Source organism: Prionailurus viverrinus, chromosome F2, assembly GCF_022837055.1.
Source record: "Prionailurus viverrinus isolate Anna chromosome F2, UM_Priviv_1.0, whole genome shotgun sequence".
In the NCBI taxonomy this organism is placed as follows: Eukaryota; Metazoa; Chordata; class Mammalia; order Carnivora; family Felidae; genus Prionailurus; species Prionailurus viverrinus.
In genome coordinates this window covers 34,052,693-34,080,632 of record NC_062578.1, presented here as the reverse complement: position 1 = coordinate 34,080,632, position 27,940 = coordinate 34,052,693, and the positions used below count along the sequence as shown (strand labels likewise).

The 27,940-nt window shown below is 38.8% G+C and overlaps 1 protein-coding gene across 3 annotated transcripts in view; it reads right to left on the bottom strand.

The window, feature by feature from the left end:
• Positions 1-3,746: 3,746 nt before the first annotated feature.
• Positions 3,747-27,940, bottom strand: part of ATP6V0D2 (ATPase H+ transporting V0 subunit d2) — a 44,389-nt gene continuing 20,195 nt past the window's right edge. The window contains exons 3-9 of one of the 3 annotated variants that reach the window (XM_047842518.1): positions 17,069-17,247; positions 15,554-15,633; positions 13,717-13,794; positions 7,489-7,665; positions 6,260-6,337; positions 4,370-4,568; positions 3,747-3,830 (exon numbers count right to left, since the gene is read on the bottom strand). In XM_047842518.1, coding sequence (XP_047698474.1) covers positions 4,407-4,568; positions 6,260-6,337; positions 7,489-7,665; positions 13,717-13,794; positions 15,554-15,633; positions 17,069-17,247 — 754 coding nt within the window. In that variant the 3' untranslated portion in view covers positions 3,747-3,830; positions 4,370-4,406. Of the gene's footprint in view, positions 4,569-6,259; positions 6,338-7,488; positions 7,666-13,716; positions 13,795-15,553; positions 15,634-17,068; positions 17,248-27,940 lie in introns of all 3 variants that reach the window. The other 2 variants (XM_047842517.1, XM_047842519.1) reach the window with 2 other exon arrangements.

The window sequence follows — 27,940 nt, the reverse complement described above, 5'->3', positions numbered from 1 at the left end:
ACCATTTTATTGTGCTCAAGGATTCAAGTCAGAAATTTAGGAAGGACTTGTCTAGGAGGTTTTCAGCTGGGGCCTCTCATATAGTTGTGGTCTAGTGTTAGGCTTGGTCTTTAATTTTGTGTCTGATGATTTTACTGGGACACACTTCCAACATGACTCTCTTCACATGGCTGGTAGTTGATGCTATTGTTGGAGCTCCACTGGGGCTGCCATATTTACTTATATTTGGCTTCATGTGACTTGAGTGTCCACACTTGATTTGGCTTCCTCACAGTATGGGAACCTCAAAAGAGCTGGACTATCTACCTGTAGCTCAGGACTGCAAACTAGCAGGTAAAGGAAACTGCATTGTCTAAGAAGTCATAAAGCACCACTTTGTCTGGATTTTGCTGGTTATGAGCAAGTCACTAAAGCCAGCTCAAATTCTAGGAAAAAGGACAAAGGCTCCATCTCTTGGTGAGGGGCATGTCAAAGAATGAGCAGACACATGCTAAACCACTGCAATCCTCTCTAGTGATTGGATGCCTATTCCTTGCTAACTGCAATTGAGACCTCATACTTTCTCATTTACATTTTTAAGCATATTTCCAACTTTGTCAATAAGAGATCCACACCATCTAGCAAATGAAAATAGTCTCAGGGGTTCCAGAAGTCACCATTGTCATAGAGCTACTGATATACTTTTATAGTTTGTCAATGATCCTAACTTTAAAAAAATTTTTTTAATGTTTATTTATTTTTGAGAGAGAGAGAGAGAGACATCCAGACAGACAGACAGACAGTGTGAGTGGGGAAGGGGCAGAGAGAGGAAGACACAGAATTTCAAACAGGCTCCAGAGCCTGACCCAGGGCTCAAACTCACGAACTGCTGAGATCATAACCTGAGCTAAAGTAGGATGCTTAACCGACTGAACCACCCAGGTGCTCCAATGATCTTAACTTTTAAATGGCATTTGTGGATCGGGTCAGAGTCATAATTATTTGGGGACAATTCCTTTCTAATATATTGATTTACACTAGTCTCTACATGCATCTTCTTATTCTCTCTTCTTTCCAAAGATAATCCCAACTTGCCTTCCTGTGCCTAAACAGCCAGGTGTCCATGTTGAGGATGGCTCTGCTGAGTTGGACTCAGTGATCAAGTCTTCAGTCAGTGGAAGCCAAAACCTACAGCATGGGGTAACTGAGAAGGGGAAAGGGGTAGAAAAGTGATCAATGGGGGGCTGGATAGACTAATGAAGATGTAAATGAGAAGAAAGAACATAGGAGGTTGCTTAAGGAAGGTGGTTTGGACCTTATTATAGCCCCTAGATCCTATTTTCATATGTATAAAGCTTATACATTTTATGACAACATAGCAATATGACACCAAGAATCCTGGCATCAGCTATTTGTGACAAGTCATATGAAATCACCAAGAATGACATCCTCTGATCATGTCACATATATTCCTCCCAATACTATTCTATACATACATGTATTAATACTTCCATTTGCTGACATGAAGAGAAAATGACTCAAAGGAGCTGAAATGAGTCAAACAATAAGGAGACTTTTATCTGCTCCTGAAACTAAGACACAACAGTAACTGTAATTGTATCCTTCCCATACCTACATCCTATCTGTGAGATCTGACATTATTAACAGCATTTTTTAAATAGTGGTAAACATAAGAGTTACTACTAATGATATCCTCAGATCTGATCATCATTAAGTCTTCCTTCACTCTAGTTTTCTTTTATTTCACCTTCTCAATGTCTTACTCCATTGCTGCCATGCTGGGGGGTTGAGATGGAGGTGGAGGTGGACACGTCAGAATGGTTACATGAATTCCTTCATTGTCCAGCAATAGTTTACTTAGCCTTGGGCCAAACTCTTCCAGATCTAGGAGATCCAGGATGGTCATTTCCATTTGCCCTCAGCCCATGCTCTTTCTTAAGGCATCTGGAACAGATAAAATGACTGCATTTCTTCTTAGATGTTCTCTAAATATCCTGAGAATTGCAACTGCTATTTTGAATCCCATAGAGCACCGCAAATTCTCCCAACTGCAAAACCTCATTAGAGACTTAGTTCCTGTCCACGGGTAGACTGATAAAGAAGGGCATGTGAACTGATACAAAAGGAAACGGGAGCAAGGCTAGAGGGAGGGGTGACACAAAAGGGTAAGGAATGGACAGAAGTCTACACTAGGGTATAGGCAGGACTGCTGTAGACTGCATGCAGTTCTGGGTATAGAATTCATTAGAATAGTGTTCCAAGACCAGCCATGCAGCAGACTATAGAGGTGGAAATCGGAGCAATTGATGAAATACTGCTGGGAAGAATGTGGGAAAGGGATGGTAAGGAGTCTCAATTGCTTAGAAAAAGGCTTTTAGCCTCATTGTTTTCTACACTGCATATATAATTGACTTTTGGCCTCATTTTACATAAGATAAAATGCTTTTCAAAGGTCCATGATCTCCACTGTAGACCAGTTTCCTAGGGCATGACAGAGAAGTCAGATCCCAGCTCAGACACCTGAAAGCTATTAAAATCCAAGGCAAGTTCTTCATAGTTTTGGTTTTGTTTTGCTTTGTTTCAAGGCAAGTTCTTCATTGCAGCGTGTGTATCTTCCTAATGGGGGCATGTTCTATTTGCCTCACAGGGTTGTAGGGAAGTTACTTGCTCATATAATCACACAATGGTTACACTTGACTGGGGAAGGGGCTTGGGGAATTGGAGCCATTCATTTGTGTAGAAGGAAAGGGACTTGCGGCCCTTTGGATAACTTCAGCCTGTTGCATTATGGCCCATTTTAGGGCCCCCCATACATACCATGCAGAGGTGAGTGGGCAAGGGTTGGGCTGAGAATCTCACAGTAACTTTCTCTAAGCTGCCTCTTTCCTATTATCATCTTTGCTCTCAGCTTGAAACCTTAGACCTTCCCACTGCAGATACCATAGATTAAAATGTAAAATATAGGCATTTCCTGGTCCAGGAAACTCATGCACGGCCAGGAGCAAGTCAGGGAGGATGCTTCCCAGACCAGAGGCCACATGTGGGAACCAGGCTCTTTGGGGCCAGCTGACAAGTCTGCAGTGGAGCCCTTTACAAGGCACTGGACTTTAGCCACCATGACATGGGTATGAGCTAGGCTTTTTGCACTGGGAAATCTAGGTATTTGACTTTCCTTTCAGGAATCTGAGCCACTGCTTTTCCTTATGCTTAAAAATCTCTATTAATAAAATTACCAAAATATTCTATGAAAAAGTTGGATTTGGCAGAAAAATAGATTTACTCCTTGGTCCAGGTGCCTAATTTTAGATACAAGTATATGTAGATTATCTGTACATACACTCAAAGAGTTTCATATATATATATATATATATATATATATATAATTTTTTTAATGTTTATTTTTGAGAGAGAGAGAGAGAGAGAGAGTGTGTGCGCAAGTGGGGGAGGGGCAGAGAGAGAGGGAGACACAGAATCTGAAGCGGACTCCAGGCTCTGAGATGTCAGCATAGGGCCTGATCTGGGGCTCAAACCCACAACCTGCAAGATCATGACCTGAGCCGAAGTTGGACACTTAACTGACTGAGCCACCCAGGCGTCCCTATATGTTTATATTTTAAAATATAGTAAATACAGATTTTCTACTTAGGAATCTGTTATTTTTAAAGAAAGAACTTGACCAGTGTTTGTTGATTTTTCCTTTCCTGGGTAGAAATTCTAAAGAAATTCTATAAAAAGTCCATATCTTGTAAACTGAATGTGGGATTTATTCTTCTGAATGAATGAAATACAATTCGCAGGGTTACTTTCTTCTCAGGCAAAGCATGAAGGAACTGCAAGAGATTTAAAGGGAATTGTGAGGAAAGTTTAAACAGGAGCATTAACAACAAATTTAATACTACTTGCATCTAAGGAATATGATTCAGAATTGTGTAGCTTTCCCAAGACAACCAGTGAAAGTGTATTAGGAAAAAAAAATACAATATTTTCATCACATGTGGTCCATGTTGGCCTCATATAGCCCTGGATTTTTGTGGACATAGGGGAGGAAAAAGAAAAGCAGACAGTACTTGGGCCTGTGGAGAAGCATAGGAAAGCAAGAGTAAAACACTTTAGTTAGATCTGATTGTTAATACAACCAAACAAGAATAGGAAAAGTACTATAGGTCAATTAGGATTAATGTCTAAGATCTGGTAAAAAGTGAGACATAAATGGGGAAACAAAATTTAAGGCCGCTGGAAAAAAAAAGAAATACTATTTCAGGGCTGATTTACTATGTTTCTAGTGGGTCCGCAATGGTGTGGATTATTTTTATATAACCCAGATAATATAACACAATTCTTTTTTTTCCCCCTCAGAACCTCTTCTTACTATGTAAGGTTTTCCGCATGTGAGGTCCCTCACTGGGTTATAAAATTGGAATGTAACTGTTAATTTTAGTTCGATGTCTTTGTGAAATGCATTCTGCTATCCACACGATATTTCTCATTTCTTGTTCCTTCAGCTTTGTGTATGCGTAAAACACACCATAGTGGAATTGCCTGTTGAATGCCAGCACGTTCATTTGTACCTGAGGAAAGAAAAAAAAATACGGACCATCACTTCTTGGGAGCATACCACATTTATGAAGTAACATTAAGCTACAGACTAACTTGTGTTTGTGCGGTGCTTATTTGTATTTAAATAGGCAATGTCCAAAATGGGTCAAATAGAAGAAAACAGTAACAACCCATCAAGTTCTAAAGGGAGCATTAATGTCACTTTATAGATGAAGAAAGACAATAGTAGTTTTACAAAGGCAAGTTTATATAAATAAATAAATAAATATAAATAAATACAAATAAATAAATACAAAGTAGGTTTCTAGAATTGCAAGACGAACTCCAAATCTGAGCAGCACTGCTACCACAAAGATAACGAAAATCTTGGTGTTTGTGTGGAACTTTGTGGTAATATAGTTGGCTTTTAGCCAGAGGCTTGTTTCACTCAGGTAAACTACTTTTCCTTGGCCACAACTTTGAGCATTTTAAAAAGGTTTGTAGGCTATCTAACTCTCCTCCATGGCAATGTCACAGGCCCCTGGGATTTGGAATGAGTGACATTATGAGCTTTCTTAAGATGCTCTGTAGCAACAAGACATATGGTTGAATTGTTTTGTTTTGTTTCTGCAGAAGGTAGATCAGTAAAATAAAATTTTCAAAGAAAATTTGTTTAACTGGGGTGAAGTCTGAAATGGAATAATTCTTTTATTCTTTTCCATTTTGAAAAAAAGGATGAGAGGTACTGAGTCCCTCGTGCAGCTCTGAAAACCTCAAGCCAAGTATTCAGGAAGTGGACGTCCTTGCTTGCAGGAACAGACACTTAATTTTCCTGCCAAGGGCAGCTTTCTTAACAGCTTTCTTTGAAGCACTTGTGCAATAGTGTGGAATTTTAAAAATATCCCTAAGATATGGGATAACTTGCATTGTTTTTACTTTTTTCTGTGACAGGCACTAGAGAGCTGTTGGAAAATGTGTACAGTAGGACTTACAGGAAGGGCCCCGTACTGCTTTGTGGAGCCAGTCTTACCCTAAAATTTGGATAGATTTCAGGGTTCTCTGTCAATCAATTAAAAGGGAAGAGCCAGTGGTTTTAGAGAAATGAATAGAATATACCAGAAAAACTCTCTAAATTTGGGAGACCTTATTATCCCCCTCAAAAAAAGGCCTTTTTGTTGAATGGTTTAGTAGCCCAGGAATTGACTATGAATGGATTAAGTGTTCTGCTTTTTAGGAAAGAGAATCATCCAGACTCTCTGGATGGATTTCTATACAAATAATTAGTAAGTGTTGCAATTGTGTTCATAAGCTATATTATAACCGTAGACAAATCCTTCTTGAAGAAGGAATGGATCAGAGAGTAAGATGCACTTAACAGAGTGTACAGCATGAGGATAGTCAATATATGATCATGGGAATGTCCTAGCTCTGATTCTCTGGTGAATTATGGAATTGCTGCTTTCCTTGCAGAGCATCACTATGCACACTATGTGTTTCTGGGTAGGACAATTGCACAGGAAGCCATCATAAGAAAACCATTGGCCTTCCAGGGATGCTAATACTCATTTGGCCATCAAATTGTGAATGTGTTTAATCAAGTGAACCAATCAACTGTAAAAAGACCCGCCACACACAAAAAGAAAATCCGAAGTAAGAAAACATCTAAATCCCAGAGCAAGAGACAAAGAGAACATAAACTAATAGATTTCCATTTATATCATACCTCACGCTCATAAAACACATCCTCCAACGTCTTTCCTCCACTGCCATCACCCACAGCCTCAAACAAAGGCTTATATACCTAAAAAACAAAAAGATTATTTTAAACGAATTCTCATTTCTTATATATGAGGATATTTTCCTGGCTATATAGAAAATGATGTATCTGTCTGTTCTAAAAAATCTATCCAGAAGAGCTGAATGGTTTTTTGTAGGATTTTGGCCTCCTGAAAAAATACCCCAAAAATCCAGATAAAAAAAGTATGGATAGAATTCTAGCCATTGGCTTATTCAGGTCTTTAGAAGAAGCAGCAAAAGCAATTGTACTCTCAATGTACATTAGATGAGCTATTTTCTACATTCAGTTCTTAGGGCTAGTTGGGCACATTATAGAGGCTAAATGAATGCTTGAGGTTTAACCATCACAGGTTCATGGGTTCTTTGGCATGGCAGTTGATAAACTTCACATGGAATTTCAGGTGTGGAAGGGGTGGAGATTGAGGAAACGTTCAAAATTTAATATTATGCTCAAAAGCTTCTTGCAATGACATGAGATACTACAAAGTTTTATGCAGTTTACTGGCTTCTCTTTTCTGGAAGTCTTCAGAAACCCATAGGAAAAGATAAGAGTGTCATTCCAGTTCTGGAAAAGTTACCTGGAGGAAATCATGTTTCTGTAAATTAGAAAGAATGGGATCTGGGGATGAGGTGTAGAACCTGGATGTGGATTAAGGGCAGGACATAGCAGCCTTCATTCCAGTGCCTATTTCTGGCCACTGAAAAGGTATAAACCAAAATGTCCATATTTTCCCTTGTATTTCTGGTAGACATTCTGTACCTGAGCCTGTTTCCCCAATGGGCACTTGAAAGGACTACTGGGTCAGGCTATTTTATATAACTTTGACATGAGCTCACATATCCAGAACACTGCACCAGTCCCTTGGGGAACTTGCTTTCTCAAGCACTTCAAATGAAGTGCTCAAATGACTGCTCCTTGGAGATTTAAACAAGTACTTGCTTGGCAGGAACCTCAAAAAAAAAAAAAAAACCACTAGTATGGGTTAGAAACTTCAAGTATTTCTTTGGGAGACACAGTTACAGAATGACATTGCTTTCTACCTTACAAACATTATAACTGCTCTAGATAAGATGTGTAATTTTGATGTGTGAACTTCTAAAGTACACGTGATGAAATAGCATGAGGCTTTCAGGGTCCCCAGTGTGGTCACGTACTCCATAATGGTCTGCTACTCTCCTCATCTGATCGAAGTCTTCTGCTTGAGCCAACAGGCGCAGCCCCTCAGGGTACAGCTTGCCACAGGTCGGGTAGAGGGTCTCCCGGTCGTCTTTGCTCAGTTCAGTGCCAAAGGAGTTAAGAGTGATGATAAAAGCACGTCTGTCAGCCTCAAACTGAATTTGCAAAGACATAGTATCAGCAAAATCTAACCATGTACTAACTGCTGTAAACAGAACCCTAAGTAGACAAATTTATGTCCAGAGTGATTTGCTCTCTTTTCTGGATTTATGTCTAATTTTAATACAAATATGTGTTATTAATATTCCCTTAGTCTCAATGGAGTAATTTTGCTTCCCAGAATAGGATCACCTAGTGATAATAGGTTAGGACTCTTGAAACCCCACTAAACTTTAGTTCCCAGGAACTCTGCAATTAGTTACTCATGTGTCTCTGCCACATAGGCCACTAGAGTCTAAAATATCTCTCCCATGAAAATGGGAATAAACCTACTTGTTGGGGTCTGTTCAAGAATAGGACAAGATAATGTAAATGGAAGTGCCTGGGGGGTATTTGGAGCAAAAAGTGCACGGAATAAATATTAACATCTCTTTCTGGTTATTGATGTCAGTAGGATTTTTTACATAATGAAACTTCATGCTATATGCCATTTGTTTATACTTTTTAAAAATGTTTTATTTATTTTGAAAGAGAGAGAAAGAGAGAGAGAGGGAGAATGTGAGCGGGGAAGGGGCAGAGAGAGAAGGAGGGAGAGAGAATCCCAAGCAGGCTCTGTGCTGTCAGTGCAGAGCCAGATAGGGGCTCGATCTCATACACAGTGAGATCATGACCTGAGCCGAAATCAAGAGTCAGATGCTTAACCGATGAGCCACCCAGGCACCCCACCATTTGTTTGCTCTTTAATAGTTTTGGTTTTCTTCTTTAAAGTCCTAGGTTGGACATCAATAAATCTAACTCAGTAGCTAAGAATTACATGGTCCAGGACAAGTTACCTTTCTCTCTGGCCTCAGTTTTCTCACTTGTAAGATGATAGTGTTTGACCTCATGATCTTTCAGGTGGGTCACGTATGCTCATGGCCTGCCTTTGTGCTCAGCACCACTAGGCAACTGAGCAAACAGCTCCAAGTCAAGCCTATTTCCTGTAACCACTCTGTTTTTCTTGAAATTTCTTACTATTCCTTTGGTCTCCATGTTTCTTCTATCTCTTGGTTCTTTTCCTACCTCTTCTGACCATTCCATCTCAGTCTGTCCTTTCTGGGATCCTCTCTGCTTATCATGGGAGTTTATTATAGTGTCCTTGAGCTACAAAACTCTACATTCCTGAAACACCCTGCACTTGCATTCTTTTAAAATCTGGAAATTCTTTCTCTCCTACTCCACTGTAAAATCTTTGAGGGAAATCATGTCACTCTTTTTATTTTTTATTTTTAATATCCAGTGCCTGGAAGTGCATAAGAAGATCATTGAATCTTCAATGAATCTTCATTGAATCATTGAATCCAACAGGATGGTCTGTGAGTCTCTTATTTTCAAATTTCTATAATATTCTCTACAATGTTGCTACTCAAGGTGTGTTTCATGGTTCAGTAGCTTTGATGTCACTTGGAAGCTTGTTACAAATGCAGAGTCTCAGGCCATAGTCCAGCCCTCCTGATCCAGGGCTTACATTTTAACAGTATCCCAAGGTTATTTGAACGAACACAATAGCTGAAATAAATTGCTCTGCAATAGCCTTTGATCAGCGTACTTTTGACTAATTACCGAATCTAGACTTGCAACAGATTTTGCTGGAACTCTTCTGTTAGAACAGGTGTTTCCTATCAAGAGGGTGAGCTTTAGTTCCTTCTGATCCTTTTGATTGATCTCATGGAAAGTGTGGGTGACCCAGAAGCAGGGAGTGGCCTCATTTGGAAGCAAAGGCAGCTGCCTCTGGCCTCTGAATGTCACCAGTCCTAGCAGTAAGTTTAGACCTTCCAGGGACAGGAGAAGAAATGTAAGAGGGAGATTTCATGGCAATAAGAAACCTTGAAATAAAAATTAGAGCAGGAGGAGCAACAATAGAGCCAATTGTCCCACATGCCCTTCAAGGTGCTTCCTAGCTCTAAGATGTTGGTTTTTATTCCTGTTTCCCCCCACTTTTATTGAGAAATAATTGACATGCATTGCTGTGTAAGATGTTGGGATTTTCCAGAGAGAAGTAGGGTGGGGCAGCAGAACTGCAGACGGCCCGGCAGCGGAGGCCGTTCTGGAGGAGGACGCCGCGTGAAGTTAAAGCATGACATTGTGGAGGAATGGTCATGGCTCAGGCACTGGGAAAGCAGTTGAAGAAGAAGAAGAAGGCTGGACAGGTAGCTAGGAAGAGAACAGGAAAGGCTTCACGTGCCATGCCAGGAGAGGACTTTGGTTGATACAATTGGTTATCTGAAACACCACACACATTCCAACTTCTTGTTCTTGTAAATACTTCTTCCCTCTGCCTACAATGTGTGTACTTCATTCCAGAACTCTCCATGTTGAAATCTTACCTACATTGAAGGGTCCCATTAAATGGCTTTTATTTTATTTTATTTTATTTATTTTACAAGAAGTCCTTCTATTTCCTTCCCAATTGGGTATGATTTCCTTTGACTCCTTATTATACTTCAGTTTCCCTTTTATTATAACAGTCTGTATTTACCTCAGCACCCTTTTCTAATGTAGAGGTTCTTTGTGTGTGAGGGTGTGTTTTCTTAGTGAAAAGGACTATAATCTTGGAATTGTAAAAGGGCTATCCTGTGTTTGACCATCCCTAAGCAGACAGTTTGACACAACATCTGATTATGGAAGAGTAAATGGGGTGGTATTAGATTTCACTTAAGCCCTCTCTGTCATTTTTAGAGGCCTGATTTCTTTCTCTAGAGGATGCCAGACGTCCTATGTCCTTTCACCCTTCCTTATGCTCATTCATTTTAAAACCATAACTTATTTTTTGTTGTTGTTGCAAAAACTAAGTGTACTGTTGACTTATTCAAAGTCATTATCACTTGCACATGATGGAGTTGGGCTGATCACACATTTTTGCTGGTTCATCATTTGAGGAAAGGAATACCTTGTGGGGGCAGTGGGTGGAAGAGTCAACGACAATGGAAGAGTGAATTGGAATCAAGCCCGGCCTCATTAGCATGTGTACCAACCAGGGAAGATGAAACAAACTTATTCATCTGTGCTTGTTTTTCACTGTTTCATTAAACATATAGATTGTCAGGAGAGCAAAGACAAATAATAAAAGGCATAAAGGCAAACAGTACATTGCAGTGTATTTCCCTTGACCATAAGTCAATTTCTTTTTTTTTTTTTTTCCCCATAGGAACTCACAAGCTTGTAATTAGGTCAAATGTTTGCATGCAAGTCCAGGTTAATGCTCTCTTTCACCATATTAAGTCTTTTTCAGTCTCCTGTCAACCCAGATTAAATAAGAACATAGATGGAAGAATGTGATAACTGAGGTGCTCTAATGTTGCACAAATAAAATGAGAGGTAATTACATGATCTGATATATTTATATAAATCTGAAAAATCTCTTCTGATCATATCATTAGACACATTATAATTGCATGCTCTGTGTAACTAATACTTCAGTGTAATGTATAAAGGTAGTTGAGTGGACTTTTATTTTTTTATTTTTAATTAACATTTCTTTAATGTTTATTTATTTTTGAGAGACAGAGAGAGAGACAAAGTGTGAGCAGGGGGAAGGCAGAGAGAGAGGGAGACACAGAATCTGAAGCAGACTCTAGGCTCTGAGCTGTCAGCACAGAGCCCAACGTGGGGCTCGAACTCACGAACCGCGAGATCACAACCTGAGCCGAAGTCAGACACTTAACCCACTAAGCCACCCAGGTGGCTCAAGCGGACTTTTATTTTTAACGCAGCTTAAAAAAGAACCTAATCTAATATGGTAGTATCATGGGTATAGGAAAGGGATAATGAGAACACTGGGTATTATATAGTATTTTGATCAAACCCTTCCAGTGACAAGGATTCTTCTACTACTATGCTGTCCTTTCTGCATTACTGAGGATTACAGAGACATAATTCTTATCTATTTTTGATTTTTATACCACATGCAGTATGATCTTGCTTATGAATTAGTACTTACTTTTATACAAGAATTGTAAATGCTAACTTTAATGTATAAGTAAAATAGTGGATGAACATAGAGGAACCAGAGAGAGGCTGCCTGAGTTCAAATTCTGATATTACCACTTCTTAGGTGTGTGTCATCAGGCAAGTTACTAGCTTCTTTGTGCCTCAGTTTCCCCTTCTGAAAAATAGATGCTAAACTCCCATCTTGTTGTCGTTGTGCTGTTTTGAAGTCCAAATGAATTCATGTACATTAAGCACTTAGGATAGCATCTGGCACATAATACATGTTAACTATTGATAATGTCATTGTATACCTCTTGAAATGTTCTGAGTTTTGCCATAGCTCTTATTGCACATAGTTTGTGGGTATAAAGCACACAAGCCATTTCTAAACCACAGGAATTATGCCATGTTGAAATTACACTTTTGAGCCATGAATAATGTGGCTTCTTATAGTGTGGCTAGTAGTTAAAAATTTATGACAAGAAAGGGGAGTGCTTCTTAGGGCCAGCAGATTACTTATGTTCAGAATGTCTGAAAGAGACTAGCTCACTTTCTGACATTTAGTATGCCATAAAAAAATGTTATTTATTTATCAGTGCCCATTTCCTGTGTAATATAGATAAAGGCAAAAAAGAATTTTTGGAGTTCTCCAGTGATAAATTTTTACTTCAAGGACTGCTTTTGCTTGAAGAGTTTCAACAGGGGATAGCAAAGTATCTTCAACTGTAAAATTTTAAAGATTAAATGTTTTGAGGGGAACTAATTTTATCATATGCAGTTTCAGAACATTAGGTTAAAATATATGCAGATGAAGTTATTCAAGTTTTTTGTTTTTTCCTTTTTTTGCTATAAGGCAGTTCTTACCAGGCTTTTCTTTCATTCATTCTTTCTTTCTTTCTTTCTTTCTTTCTTTCTTTCTTTCTTTCTCTCTTTCTTTTAATGTTTTTTTAAAAAACTTTAATGCTTATTTTTGAGAAAGAGAGAGAGAGAGACAGAGAGCAGGAGTGGGGGAGGAGCAGAAAAAGAGGAAGACACAGAATTCAAAGCAGGCTCCAGGCTCTGAGCTGTCAGCACAGAGCCCAATGCATGGTTCAAACTGATGAACTGCAAGATCATGACCTGACCCGAAGTTGGACGCCCAACTAACTGAGCCACCCAGGTGCCCCATTACCAGGCTTTTCTTGAAATCAGGTTATTGAACTATTTAATCTACCTACCAACGAAATCACTGTGACAGATAATCTAATGATTAAGGATATTCTTTAGACAAAACTTAGTTTCACAGGACAAAGCAAAGGGCTTTTCTAAGTCTAGAATGGTACCTGCCTCCCTCCTCCACCATTTTGTTATTCATGTGAAGCCAGAAAAAGAGATCTATAGGAAACACAGTACAAAATATGCCCAGCATGTTCCCAGATCCTTCTGATCTCTGAGATCAACATGTGCGAACAGGAGGATCTCTGAGCACAGATGAAATCTGTGATAAGAAAGGGAAATTAAGAAGTTTATAGCATCAATTAGAGAGGTAGAAAGCAATGGTGGCATTTGACAGATAATTAAGTGAGCATGCCAACTGTGAATCACCTAACCCCAAAAGTCTTCCTAACCAGAGCTGGAATGCCCGAGGGTTGTTTGAGTTTCCTTTATTTTAGGATTTATATAAGGAACAAGGCCCAGAGTGGACTTTGGTTCCAAGTTGTGAGAATTCCCAGATGCCCAGTGTTCCCTCATTGGAGGGAAGTTGAGTGATTATTACAAGTACTCATATTTCATCAATTGTTAATAGTATACCAAATTTTTAACTAATTATAATCTATTCATACCACATAAAAATGAATCATGACCAAATTTTGTAAGCATTTTTCTTTTCTAATTCCAAAATAACTTTTCAATGTAGAAAACTTGCAAAATACCATTCTTAACTGAAAGCATCAAATGATATATATATGATAAAATATTTTGTTTATTTTATTTTTATATAAAGGAGCTTCTAAGATAAAGAAAGATAAGTAGGACTATGCAAGTGAAGAGTGTGTAAGCATATTATTTGGCATAAAGAAATTCAAGGACTTTCTTACCTCAAGAATGGGACACATGATTTCTGCTGTGACATCACCATGATTCTTACAGAATTTATAGAATGCCTCGAGGTAAGACTTAAAAAGAAGAAAGATCATAAAACAATAAAATGAAGATATTTTCCTTTGGAAATTTGTAGATCAGCTTTTCATGGCTTATTAAATACTTTAATGGAGGTTGAATTACTTGTCCCATAGGGCGATATTTTATTAAAAATTTGGTACAAACTTTCACAATGAAGTATGTTGCACAGCTTTAAAAAAGAACAAAATTGTACTTATCATACCTTATGATTCCTTAACAAGCACTTTTTTTTGCATGGTTCTTGGGTTTATTTCACATGATTAATGTTTGGTACTCTAATAAGAGTGCCAAACTCTTTTATGAGCTCAACAAATAATTCTAGATTTGGTCCTGTGCCGACATTTAATCTCTCTTGGTGCTCAGGAGACACGTTTGGGATGGCTTTGAACATGGGAGACACGTTGGAAAGGCAGAGTCTGGGCTGTACAGTTAGACTGACTGTGTTTGAATCCCAACTCAATTACTTACCATTTAACTGACTTCTGCCAAGTAAATCTTACCTCTCCATGTCTCAGTTTTCTCATCCGAGGAATGGGGATAGCACATAGTTTTGCTGTGTGGATTAAGTGAATTAATGCCTATAATTTACTTAAAACAGTGCCTTCTGTTAGCTATATCTCAAAGATGGCTGCTCTAAGTCCATAAGTTTCTTTATAAAGAGGAAAATTGCCTGCAACACAATGCTTTTGAAAGGACCTTATGTTTTAGCATAACCAGTTATGTAAATGGCATGACAGTATATATTCCTTCAGTTACTCTGTGAGAGTGTATGTCCAAAGATGCTATTGTTGTATGAGTGTAAATGGACAGAGTTTGCTCAGTGCATATGACATAGAGCTACTCAAATGGTGGCAGCATAGGCAGATAGCTGGCCAGATCATGCAAGGTGGTACCTATGTTGTAGTGTCCACGAGTTGGTCATCTTCGTATGCTGCACACTGTCAGTAAATGGACAGGTTAACTGTGAAACTCAAAGACTCTATAATAGGATTAAGGATAGAGATGGATGCTACATGACACAAGGCTCACTGTGTATGCTGGGTTTTGTGGTTTTTTTTTTAAATTTTTAAAAAGATTTTATTTTTTTAAGTTTTTCTTAATCTTTATTTATTTTTGACAGAGAGACAGAGCATGAGTGGGGGTGGGGTACAGAGAGAGGGAGACACAGAATCCAAAGTAGTTTCCAGGCTCAGAGCTGTCAGCACAGAGTCCGACGTGAGGTTTGAACTCACGAACTGTGAGATCATGACCTGACCCGAAGTCGGTCACTTAACTGACTGAGCCACCGAGGCACCCCTAAAGATTTTATTTTTAAGTAGTCTCTACATCCAATATGGGGCTCGAACCTACAACCCTGAGATCAAGAGTTGCATGCTCTATTGACTGAGCCAGCCAGGCACCCCTATATGCTGGTTGTTTTAAAATGGATATGGTTCATCTTGCTCATCTATCCACCCACCTACCATTCACCCATCCAGGTGCTACCTTTTATGCTCTAGGCACACCAGGCAAGGAGCTAGGAATACAGAGAAAGATGGGCGCATTACTTCCTCTCAAGAATCTTGCTGCTTCAGGGGAAGCTGACGTGTATGTATTTAACCAAAAGACCAAGACTGTAAAAGCTGTATTCCAACCATGTATAGCTTCATAATTGCAGAAGTTGGCTAATGGGCAAAGTAACTTTTGATAAAGAACTCTGGTTAAGATGTATTATGTAAAAAAGAAAACCATAATATTTTGGGAGACACTTACCTTGTACAGTTTATTGCGCAGTAATTCAATATTCAGTTCATCTAGGGTATTTTCAGACATGCAGTCTTGAAAGAATGGAGCTGAAAGTGGAAATGATCACACAAAATAAATTCATCAAAAGCATGATTATCAACTATGGAAAGATTTCCTGCACATACCATCCTGTGCTCATTCCTGACCAGGACACTGTGGAGTGGCAATCCACAGACTGGATAAAGCTACCAGTAATGGTGACAGTGAGAGTGATTAGTTATTTAGCATTTACTCTGTGCAAGCTGTTCACTAAACATTGCATGTATTTGATCCTCACAACACCTTGGACCTGTTCACTTTATGCCTTACTTTTTGAAGTGCCCCTACCCCTCATCTAATCGTAATATTTATCACTTCCAACCTCACTATATGCTAAGGATTGAGCTGTGCTAAAACTGTGTCATATTTAGTTTTCAAAACTCTGTTATACTAAGATACTATTGTTTTTATTTTATTTTTTTTAATTTTTTTAACGTTTATTTATTTTTGAGACAGAGAGACAGAGCATGAACAGGGGAGGGACAGAGAGAGAGGAAGACACAGAATCTGAAATGGGCTCCAGCCTCTGAGCTGTCAGCACAGAGCCTGACGCGGGGCTCGAACTCATGAACCGTGAGATCATGACCTGAGCCGAAGTCGGACGCTTAACCGACTGAGCCACCCAGGCGCCCCATTATTGTTTTTAAAATGAGGAAACTGAGATGCACTGAATTGCCCCAAGTCACCATGTTGGGACCAGACAGAGCCTGGAATCAAACATCCATGATTATAGGCTTACCCTCTTTCTTTCACACTCCCTTAGCACCACACATTTAATGACACCATTTTTTTTCTTTTTAAAATTTCTGTTTTCAACAGCAACTATTTTGACAAATGATCTACAGTGAATTGCTATGAACTGCTACTATCCAGGTTTCCTGACAATAAAGTATATAAAATTATCCCATTAGCATTTTGAATGCTAGAACTATTATCAGTGCTACATTATAATGAAATTAGCATTTGTTTCCTCATTGCTTCAGGTCATTTGACAGGCACCCCTGAGCGTCTCAGAAAAATGGCATTCCTAAACTTTCTAAACAAAATGTACACAGCCTTATTTAGACAGAAATTTAAAAGGAAAGGATAAGGAATTAATCATATAGAACCCAGTTAGAAAATTAATTTTTTGAAAAATGACAAGTTCTATCATTTATTTACTATGATCTGGTACAAAGTACAAAGATGTGGAGGTCGAGAGGTAGCCCCAGCTCCTACTGGACTACAAATGGATCTTATGTGACTCTAGGAAGGTTACTTTCATTTGTTGCCATCTGAAAAATGAGGGAGCTGAACTAGATGATTCCTTAATGTCCCTTCCATGTCTATGAATCTGTATAGTATGATATTATATTCATGGAGAAAACGATGAATTGAATGTGCATTTTTTACTGACTATGATGATGTGCACACGCAGCTATACAACTGCTTATGCATTTGTACCTAATGGTGTTTCAACCAGAACAGCATTGAAGAGGTCCGAAGGTGTCTCAGCAATGTTGACTGCTTCCATTTCTGTGAAACGGCCCAGTGGGTGGCACTTCACCAGAATTTCTTTCACAGATTTTTTTTGCAATGCACCGTTCATCAATAGAATCACATTGTCTATCATGTAACTGCACCTGGTTTAGAAGAAAGAAATCAATTGCATGAGAATAAGAAGCATACCACCAGTAAAAAAATAAAAATATAAAAAAAAATAATAAATAAACAAAAATATAGTTCAGGCATATACTTTTTCATTAAGGAAATATAGGAGTCTCTTATTTTGAACTTTGGGGTTTGGGAGATATGAATGGGGTAAAATATCTGACTCTCTGGGATATCATAGTTTGAAAATCAATGTTGTAATAACTAACTAAAGCTAAATAAAACCTAGGCTGGTGGAAATTTGCAGAAAATGACCCCTACATTGTAATTGGTGAACGTGGTATGAGGGTGAGTGTGAAATTGTGTGGTTTCTCAGAGTGGGCTATGGTCTTAAAAAGTTGAGGAACACAGACCTGGAGCATTTCACTCTATCTTAAAAACTGACTAAATCTGTAGTAAAGCCCATCATTGAGGGGTGCCTGGGTGGCTCAGTCAGTTAAGTGGCCAGTGGTCTTGATTTTGGCTCAGGTCATGATATCACAGGCAAGAGACTGAGCCCCACCTTGGGATCCATGTTGGGTGTGGAGCTTGTTTAAGATCCTCTCTTTCTCTCTCTCTCTCTCTCTCTCTCTCAAAAAAAGTCAATTTCCTGCCTGTTTAAAAAAAAGCCCATCATTGATCCAAAATTAAAATTTTTTTATTAAATTTAATATTAAAATATTTAATGTTTGTTTATTTATTTAAAAATTAAAATATTCTGTATTCTTTTCCTCCTATGAGACCATGTAGTGAACTTTCTAGCCATTTTCTCCCTAGATCCCCAAGAGCCCATAGGTTCATATTTTATATGGTTACATGGCTAAATATAAGCTCTGCCCAGGATATTCTGGATGCATATGCTTGTTCAATCATGTGCTCAGCACCCAAGATATTCCAAGCAATGAGGTTGAGAAGTAAAAGAAACATAGTCCCCTTACTTCACAGAGAATATAGTTGGAGGGAGGAACTGGACAAAGAATCCATTACAGTAAATTGTAACCAAGCACAGATGCTAGGCAAATTATAGTGTAGTGAGGGGATTCAGAGCTGGGCACCAAAACAGCCTGGGATGGGACTTCTAGGGAATGCTATTCAAGCTGAAACTTGCAAAACAAGTAGGAGCTATCCAGGCAACAGTGGCTAGGAATTAAGGAAAAGAGCACTTCAAAGCAGAAGGAAGTGTATGTGAAAAGCCCCAGAGAAGAGAATACAAGGAGTTCTCTGCCTGGAGCTGGGCACTGGAGGTGGGGCTGTGGCTGAACAAGCAAGGTTTTGACAGACAAAATGAAGAATCTGGGTGTGGGGGGCGATGGAAGATACTGAATGCCTTCAAGCAGAAGGGGGTGTTATGATTTATGTAGAATAATGATTAAAACAGAGAAGGGTAAACAAACAGATAGTGAGGTGCTTTACAAAAGTTACATCATTTAATCATGATAACAACACTGTCATGATAACAAGGTGTACTGTGATTATCTCCATTTTACAGATGAGGAGCCAGAGGGGCCAAGGAAGGTAAAAATCTCACTCATGATGACACAGCTAACAAATGAAAGAGCTGAGGAACTCAAAAGCAGTCTGCTTCTGGGATCTTTCTCTTAGCCTTTATATTATGCTGTGTTTAGCAGTCAAGGATAGTCAAGAATGACACATAGGTTTCTAGGTTTACAAGATGGTGGAGTCATTTATTGAGATGAGAGCATTGGAGGAAGAGTAGGTTGTTGTGGGAGCAGATGCTTTGGACAGAATGAGTTTAGATGCCCGGGAGATATCCAAGAGGAGATGCTAAGTAAGCTTCAGAAATATGAGTCCTGAAGACAGCTGGGAGCAGACATTTGAGGGGGGTTTGTGGGGGTGGAGGGTAGTTTAACAGTGGAAACATAAGTCTTGGGTATGGTTGGGATCACATCCTAGAGTGCATATAGTGTTCTGCCCTGAGAACCCTGGAGAAACTCAACATTTGAGGACCTCGATGGAATCTCAGAAAGAATGACCAAATAGGAGGGGGAAAACCAGCAAAGAGAATTCTACAAGTCCTAGGAAGAAGTGGTCAGAGCATCAAAGGCCACAAGAAAGTCAAGGTAGACATTGAAGTGTCCATAAGATGCAGCAACTAAGTGGTTATCTGGCAACACAGTGAAAAAACTTCCAGTGGAGTTTATTGGTGGAAGGGACACAGGAGAAGGTGGCAGAAATGTGATCACGTGTGTTTAAAGTGAGTGGGAAGTAAAAAGGTTTAAAAAGAAAAGATTTCAAACAACAAATTGACCTTAAAAGGGGAAGACAGTTCAATGGAAACCCAGGGGCCAAGAGGCTTTGGATTTTGGTTTTTGTTTTTTTAAGATGGGAGAGAAAAGAACATGGTCCAGTGGTGAAAGGAAGAAGGGAGCCGAGAGGGTGAGGTTTTGAATCAGGAGAGCGAAGGGGCAGCCAACTTAGGAGCTGAGGTTCTCCAGGTTTGACAGTGACGGGACTAACCCCTGCCACAATTCAGGCTTGAAAAGTAAATGAATAAAAATTAGCCAAGTCTCTTAGAAGCACTGTCCCTGGAACGTGGCTGCAGTGGTCACAAGACTTCCTGTGCAAGAGTGCATTTCCCGCTGGAAGAGAATCTCCTTCATTGTGAAGCTTTGACAGTTTACCCCAATAAAAATTCTATCTGAAGAAGTTTAGAAGCAGGCAATTATCCCTTTATAAAAGGCACATGACTCTAAAGTTTCTTTGCCTCCCAAACAGCAGTACTAAATTTAGACATTATAGAATTTTAGACTCCTTTTTATCTCTTGAAAATGATATTAAAATGGAAGTGCTTATTTAACTGTCCTTTTATGGCTCAAAAACTATTACCTGAGAGGGGAATTGCTAGCACTTAATAACCCTTAGCAGGCTCCAGACATTTAATTGTTCCCCACAGCACCTCTGTAATGTAAAAGCATATGAGCTGCTAACATTCCCAACTTGCAGAGGACTATTAGACCAACGTTGACAGGCAACCAATGTCAGTGCTGTAAGGATTTAGGCGACATGTAACACTCAAGCCTTTGCCTGTGCAGTAGGTGTGCTCATGTGTGTATTGAGTTAAACTTACTTGCTTTTAGGGATGTCTGGTTGGCTTAGTTGGTAGAGCATGACTGTAGTATCAGAGTCATGAATTGGAGCCTCACACTGGGGGTAGTTTGCTTAAAAAAAATCTAAAAATTTAATTTAATTTTTTTTTTTTTTTTTTTTTTTTTTTGCTAATAGTCTAAGCCCTATATTGCAAAGAGCAGGGCTATAGAGATTGGTTTTATTTCAACTCATTATTTAAATGGTCTTGTTTCTAAGATGGAACAGTAGCACAGTTTTCCTAGTTGTTCAGGAAATGAAGACAGAACACAGGACTTGGTCCATGGCAGGGGGCAGAAAGGAGAGGACTTCTTTCCTGTCCCCTCCCTCATCCCCATCACACATATGCTGGTATATAACTATCATTGGCTCTCTGGGGTGGCAGGGGGAATGGCATGCCTAGAAACAGTTTATATTCTCCAGACTCTAATCTTTATAGACCTTCAGGGCCATGCATACAGTGATATAGTGGTAGGGAATAAAATCACTGCTGATATTGCTTGAGTAATTTCTGAGCTTAAAGACACTTGGATGTTCACCTAGTTCAATGTTCTCATGTTTTAGATAGTTGTGTTCATAAGTAGTGACAGAGCCAGGATGAGTTGGGTTAACTTTTCTTCTACTAGTAGTCTAGACAAACATCCTCATTTTAGCCCCCTCCTAAATATTTTATTCTATAACTCTGATATTGGCACCTACGAAAACCATGATGTCACCGAAAATTGTGATAGAGTGAACGACTTAATTTCAAAAATTTTAGGTTGTAAAAATTATAATTTTTAAAATACCTGCCCTCTTGGAGGCTTTTACTGTGTGTCAGACGGTGCATGCATGTTCTCACTCAAGCCGCACTAATCAATGAGTCAATGCTGAAAGGACCATCACTACCACCACTTTATTTAAATATCTTGTCCAAGGTCACACTGCTAGAAAGAGGCAGAGTTGGTACCCCAAAACCAAACCTCTGACTCTGTATTAGATTCAGAAAAAACAGCTAAAGGCAAATGATATTTTCACATTTCCTTTTGGTCTTAGTGCTATTTTTTCTCTCTCTCTTTAAAGTTTATCTCTCTCTCTCTTTTTTTTTTTTTTTTTTTTTTAGTAATCTCTATGCCCGAGGTGGGGCTAGAACTCATGACCCTGAGACCAAGAATTGCATGCTTCTCTGACTGATCCAGCAAAGCACCCTTATTTTTCCTCTTTTTGTTCCCAAACTTATTTAAGGGTCTTGAAGCTAATTAAAATATATTTCTTATATGCTAACTACCAAATTCTGGGCTGTCATAACAGTTGCTGAATGGTCAGATAATGTAGAGCCATAATTTGGCGAGTTAGAGGAATTATTCTTCAGCTCTAGTCAAAACCTCTGCTCAGCCTCAGATCTATATTCTTTCACTTCCTTTTTGTGGCTATGACTGACTGGTCTTCTCATAGACATCACAGTCATATTATCTCAAAACCTGAATGCCCCTAATGTTTCTCTTTCTTCTGTAATTACTATCAGCAACATCACTACTTTCATTCCTAAAAATCTGTCAATGGCTTCCTTTTGCCTTTATTTTTTTATTATTATTATTATTTTTTAATTTTTTTTCAACATTTTAATTTATTTTTGGGACAGAGAGAGACAGAGCATGAACGGGGGAGGGGCAGAGAGAGAGGGAGACACAGAATCGGAAACAGGCTCCAGGCTCCGAGCCATCAGCCCAGAGCCTGACCCGGGGCTCGAACTCACGGACCGCGAGATCGTGACCTGGCTGAAGTCGGACGCTTAACCGACTGCGCCACCCAGGCGCCCCATTTTTGCCTTTAGAATAAAGAACAAATTTCTCATTATTGTACACAAGGCTCTTTATTACTTGGCTTCTGATTACTTCTCCAGCTATGAATGTGACTAATATCATTAAAAAGAAAGTGTGCATTTTAGAAAAGTGAATAGAACAGAACCCCACCCTCCCCCACCCTGCAAAAGAAAACTCTTAAGGGGCAGTAAGAAAACTTTGCAAGGAAGACTGAGGAAGGGCCAAAATGGGAAAAGGAGCACGAAAAGAAAGTGTCATCACAGAATGCAGGGGACATGGACATCAACAACTGAATACCAGGGCAAGTTATGAAAGGCTGAAAATATATCCTACTGGACCTAGCAGCTAGAATGGTTTGGGTGGCCCTGTGGCATAGACAACAAGACTGAAGTGGTTTGAGTAAACAAGTGAGAAAATAGAGGACTCTAGACTATCCTTTTTTTTTTTTTTAATTTTTTTTTTCAACATTTATTTATTTTTGGGACAGAGAGAGACAGAGCATGAACGGGGGAGGGGCAGAGAGAGAGGGAGACACAGAATCGGAAACAGGCTCCAGGCTCCGAGCCATCAGCCCAGAGCCCGACGCGGGGCTCGAACTCACGGACCGCGAGATCGTGACCTGGCTGAAGTCCGGCGCTTAACCGACTGCGCCACCCAGGCGCCCCTAGACTATCCTTTTTAAGAAGCTTAGCATCAAGGTGTGGGGAAGGTAGAATATCACTGTCTTCAAATAGTCACTGTGTAGACTAATCAAATCATCCATATGACATTTTGTAAATCTTAAATTGTCCCAGTAGAAGAGCCCGGGCTTTGAAACAAAGAAACCTAATTCTGAACCTAACTCTGTCACTTAAAAACCAGTTTAACAAGAGCTCCATTTTCTCAGTCTTAAAATGGAAATATTTATTCAACTTTGAATGGTTGGCATTAGTATTAGTAACACAAATGAAAGCACTAGTAGAGTGCCTCAGATAAAGGAAGGCAAAGTCATACACTCTTAGAGGAAGATAATTTCCTATAAACCAGACTTTGGAGGAAGGGGAGCAGAAAATTATAAGCCACATCATCTTTGGTATAAAAATTTGCAATGTTTAAACTCTTTTATGGTCTGAGATTTCTACATTTCTGTAGTTTCACATTGAGTTCTAGCCAATAGAACCTTGTCAAAATTTTCTCAGACTTTATTAACCCCTTTACGGTGTAAAGACAACAACTGAGAGGTAGTCATTTAGAAGACTGGAACATCCACCAGACCATAAATTATGTTTTTTGCTGGGATACTTATTAAACATTAAATCTGATTTATACCTGTTTTATAAAACTTGTTACCATCCTGTTCTGCATATTGTAACCCTAGAATGATCCTTGCATGGTCATTATTTCACAATGTTTCCTATAAGGTACTGGAACTTCAAACAGTTTAATGTTTATCTCTTTGGGAATGTAATCATTAATCTGAAAACAATTCTGATTAACTAGCTGTCATGAATGACAACTGCTTTTATATGTAAAAAGGCCTGAATCCCTTTGTTAGCTGGAGAATCTTCAGGGCTCTGTCTGAACTTCTCCATTTGGGTGCATTTGGATAGTAAGTAACTTGGTGCACGTGGTGATTACAACAGTTTCATTATCTAAAAGCATTGTGACTTGATCGTAAGAGCCACATCCTGATATCAGGACTTGATTGCCATACATTCCTTTCTACCAAGAGGTTGAATCAGTATCTTTCCATCTGCAACACTTGATACAACATTCTTGATGACAGTTCTGCTTAGGTGACCAGAACTGTGATGTTTGCTAGGTCACACTGGTACCTACAAAGAATACAGGGACAGGGACATGAAATGCATAATCAAGAGTAATTGTCCGTAGACAGGATTGGGTGATGTCTGAAATACACTTGGTGTACCGTAAGTTATTTCATTCCTCAGTGCAATTCCTCAATGAAATGTGCTGATCCACCGCTAAGAGGCCTGACAATATTTATTGTGACATGGACAATAGGGCCTTATTGGAAGTATTTTCCAATGTATTAATTTTTTTAAATGTTTATTTATTTATTTATTTATTTATTTATTTATTTATTTTTTTAAATTTTTTTTAACGTTTATTTATTTTTGGGACAGAGAGAGACAGAGCATGAACGAGGGAGGGGCAGAGAGAGGGAGACACAGAATCGGAAACAGGCTCCAGGCTCCGAGCCATCAGCCCAGAGCCCGATGCGGGGCTCAAACTCACAGACCGCGAGATCGTGACCTGGCTGAAGTTGGACGCTTAACCGACTGCGCCACCCAGGCGCCCCAAATGTTTATTTATTTTTGAGAGACAGAGAGACAGAGCACGAGCAGGGGAGGGGCAGAGAGAGAGTGGGAGACACAGAATCTGAAGCAGGCTCCAGGCTCTGAGCTGTCAGCACAGAGCCCGATGTGGGGTTGGAACTCACGAACCGTGAGATCATGACCTGAGCCGAAGTCAGACGCTCAACCAACTGAGCCCCCCAGGCGCCCCCCAATGTATTAATTTTCAAATGGAAGTTTTCCTTGATCACATTGGGAAACATCTCTTTTACTCCAGATTCATTTAATCCAGTGCTAACTCCATATCCTCACATAGGGCAGTTCTGCTATTTAGTCTGACTTGCTAAAGAGAATGTTGAGATTTAGAATATCCCCATAAACATCTGACCCTTCTTGAAATTTGACTTCTTTTGGGTAACATAATCTTACTTCCCCTAAAGTTTCCCTTTTTTAAATAGAAGAAGTGAAAATTAAAATAATTTTAAAAAGCAATTAATTTTGCTGTCACACTAATTTTTCCTTCTAGCAAAATAAAATAGTAAAAAATTGCTCAGAAGTCAGCACTGCCTATAATAGCATATTTTAGAACAAGACTGCTGATCACTACGCATTTCCCAAACTCTTGGTAGCTCTGGAATCTTTAGAAGACTCTTTTCTCTGGTACTTCTCTACAATCTTGGTCTAACCCATCTGTGAGGATTTAAAAATTCTTCAAACTTTTTTGTCCTTTTCTACATCAGTGCCCATGTTCCTATTATTCTCCATTCTCTAGCTATTTTGATTCTCTCTCTAAATGTTTGTATTTATATTTATCTTGTGGTGAAATTAATTTTCAATATATATTGGCAGTATCAATGGTGAACATAAAGAATAGTTAGCTCATTCGTTCACAAATATTTGTTGCATATCTGAGGACATAAGAACTGGATTCCAGTGCTAATTCTGCCCCTATTCAATTGTGTGCTTTTGGATAAGTCATTTTACATATTTATTTCAAATACAGCTATTTACAGATAATTCTTACCAATCTTTATTAGTTATAGGAGTTTGTTCAGTACATTTTTTGTGGCCTCCAAGAAGCCTGAACCATACTTGTACAGAATACAGACACGATGATGATTTTTTTCAATCAATGAATAAGTTTTTCTTTATGTTCATTCAAGTACATTAACTCTGTCAGTCACTGGGTAAACAAAGGTGAAGGACTTAATTGACTACCTGGTATCTTACCCTGAGCTGCCTTTCTAGGGTCATAGTTGCCTATTCCTTGCTTTTTCAATACTTTTCCATTGAGGAGATTTATAATATTAGAGAGATTATTCTATGTCACCCCTTCTTTAGCCATGCTTGTAAATACTATGGTAATTAACAGGAAAACACCAGTGGAGTGATGCTTCTTGTCAGTTAGAGAGGTTAAACAAGTTGTATCTATCATAGCCTGTTCATTTGGTCAAGAACAGTTAACAGGTGGATCTCATCCTTCTTATATTCAACAAACCAGTCACAGAAGATGTTGGAGCATATTATATCTTCTGATGAGAAAAGAAAAAAAAAAGATCTGAGAGACTAGGAAAGGAACAAAACTTTCATATGCTGTTGGAGTATGAGAGCAATCTGCTAATATCTATCAAAATCTAGGACCTGCATATCTATTGAAAAAGTAATTTCACTTCTAGGAATTCATGCTAAAGAAATTCTGGCATGGGAAAGCAAAGATATATGTACAATGATGCCTGTTGAGACATTATTTGAGAAAGCAAAGAAATGAAACAACGTAGATGGATGAAAGGGGAATAGTTAAATAAATAATGGTAGATGTAACACAGTGAGATACAAAATATTTTTTAAATAAGATAGAACTTATGTGCTTATGCAGAAAATTCTCAGGGCACATGAGTGGCTCAGTTGGTCGAGCATCTGAGTCTTGGTTTCACCTCAGGCCATGATCCCAGGGTTGTGGGATCAAGCCCAGTGTTAGAGCTGAGCATGGAGCCTGCATACGATTCTGTCTCTCTCCCTCTGCCCCTCTACTCCACTCATTCTCTCTCTAAAATAAACTAAAAAATGAAAAAAATTTTGAAAAAAAGAAAATTCTGACTAGATTATGTAAAAGATAACTTATAGGTAATGTATATAATTTCACTGTTCTAAAGCAAACAATAAAACCAACTATGCATATTTATATTTGTTTGTTTACATATAAACATGTATATACATAAAACTTTTTCATATAGAAGAAATTATGCATCAAACCTATGAAGGTTGGCGTGCCTGGCTGGCTGGCTCAGTCGGTAGAGCATACAACTCTTGATTTTAGGGTTGAAAGTTTGAGCCTCACATTGGGTGTAGAGATCACCTAAAAGTAAAATCTAAAACAAATAATAATTTTTTTTTAAAAGTAAAAAAAAATAAACCAAAACCTCTGGGCTTTGGGAAATATATTCAGAAATATAGTCTCTACTTAATCTTGGTTTCCTTATTTCTAAAACATGGATAATATTAGTGCCACCCATATGGTTGTCATGAGAATTAAATGAATTTAATACATGTAAAGTAATTATAAAAGTGCTGCCTTGTAGGGAGCACTAAATAAAATGTAATAAAAAATTCTTTAAAAAAAACATAGGCACAGGCTTCTTTTTCAATTAAAAAAATAAAATAAACACGAAAAAGTAAAATACAAGGACTGCAATGGATATCTGGATCAGTACCAGGGTGGATTTCAGTCTTTCCAGGTTATGAGACAGGCTCAAACCTCTGCTACTCAACAAATGTTGGGGAAAGAGCAAGACTTTGGAAAGCAGTTTACTGGGATCAGTCATGGCCCCTGGTGGTTGGTTGCTACCCTACCCAGAATGTCGACGAAGAGCGAAGGAAAAAACACGTCTCTTTTGGCCCTGATTTGTTTCCCACTCAAAGAGAAGTGTCGTAGGGATGGCATCCTAAGCTCTTTTACATCCAATATCTTAACATCCTTAAACCTCAGACACTAATTTTGCTGACGTCACTTGCCATCGGCAGCCCAACATTACTAGTGGTTTTATGTATTGTGTTTCTGCGGCTGCACTTTGCCTCCTCCCAGCCACATCCGTGTACAAACAGGCTCTCGTCCTTCAAGTCTTCAGCTTTGGCATCACCTTCATTATGCAGTCTTTTCTCGCTTTCACCGGTGAATATTACACCCTAATGCAAAAAATTAGCTGCATTTTTTGGGTACGTGCATATGTTTATATTGAATATGTATATATTTTTTCATTCATCCAGTTTCATGGGCGTGGGACCTATATAGTCATACAGGGCCACGCTTGGTTTAATTCTCTGCTACTGCTCTCTTGAAATTACTAAAAATTTTTTTAACAAGGGCCCTGTATTTTCATTTGCACTAGGCCTTGCAAAATACATAGCTGGTCCTGTTTTCAAATTACACTTGCAATTCTATATTGTATATAATTATTACTATTCTAGATGAGGAAACCAAGTCT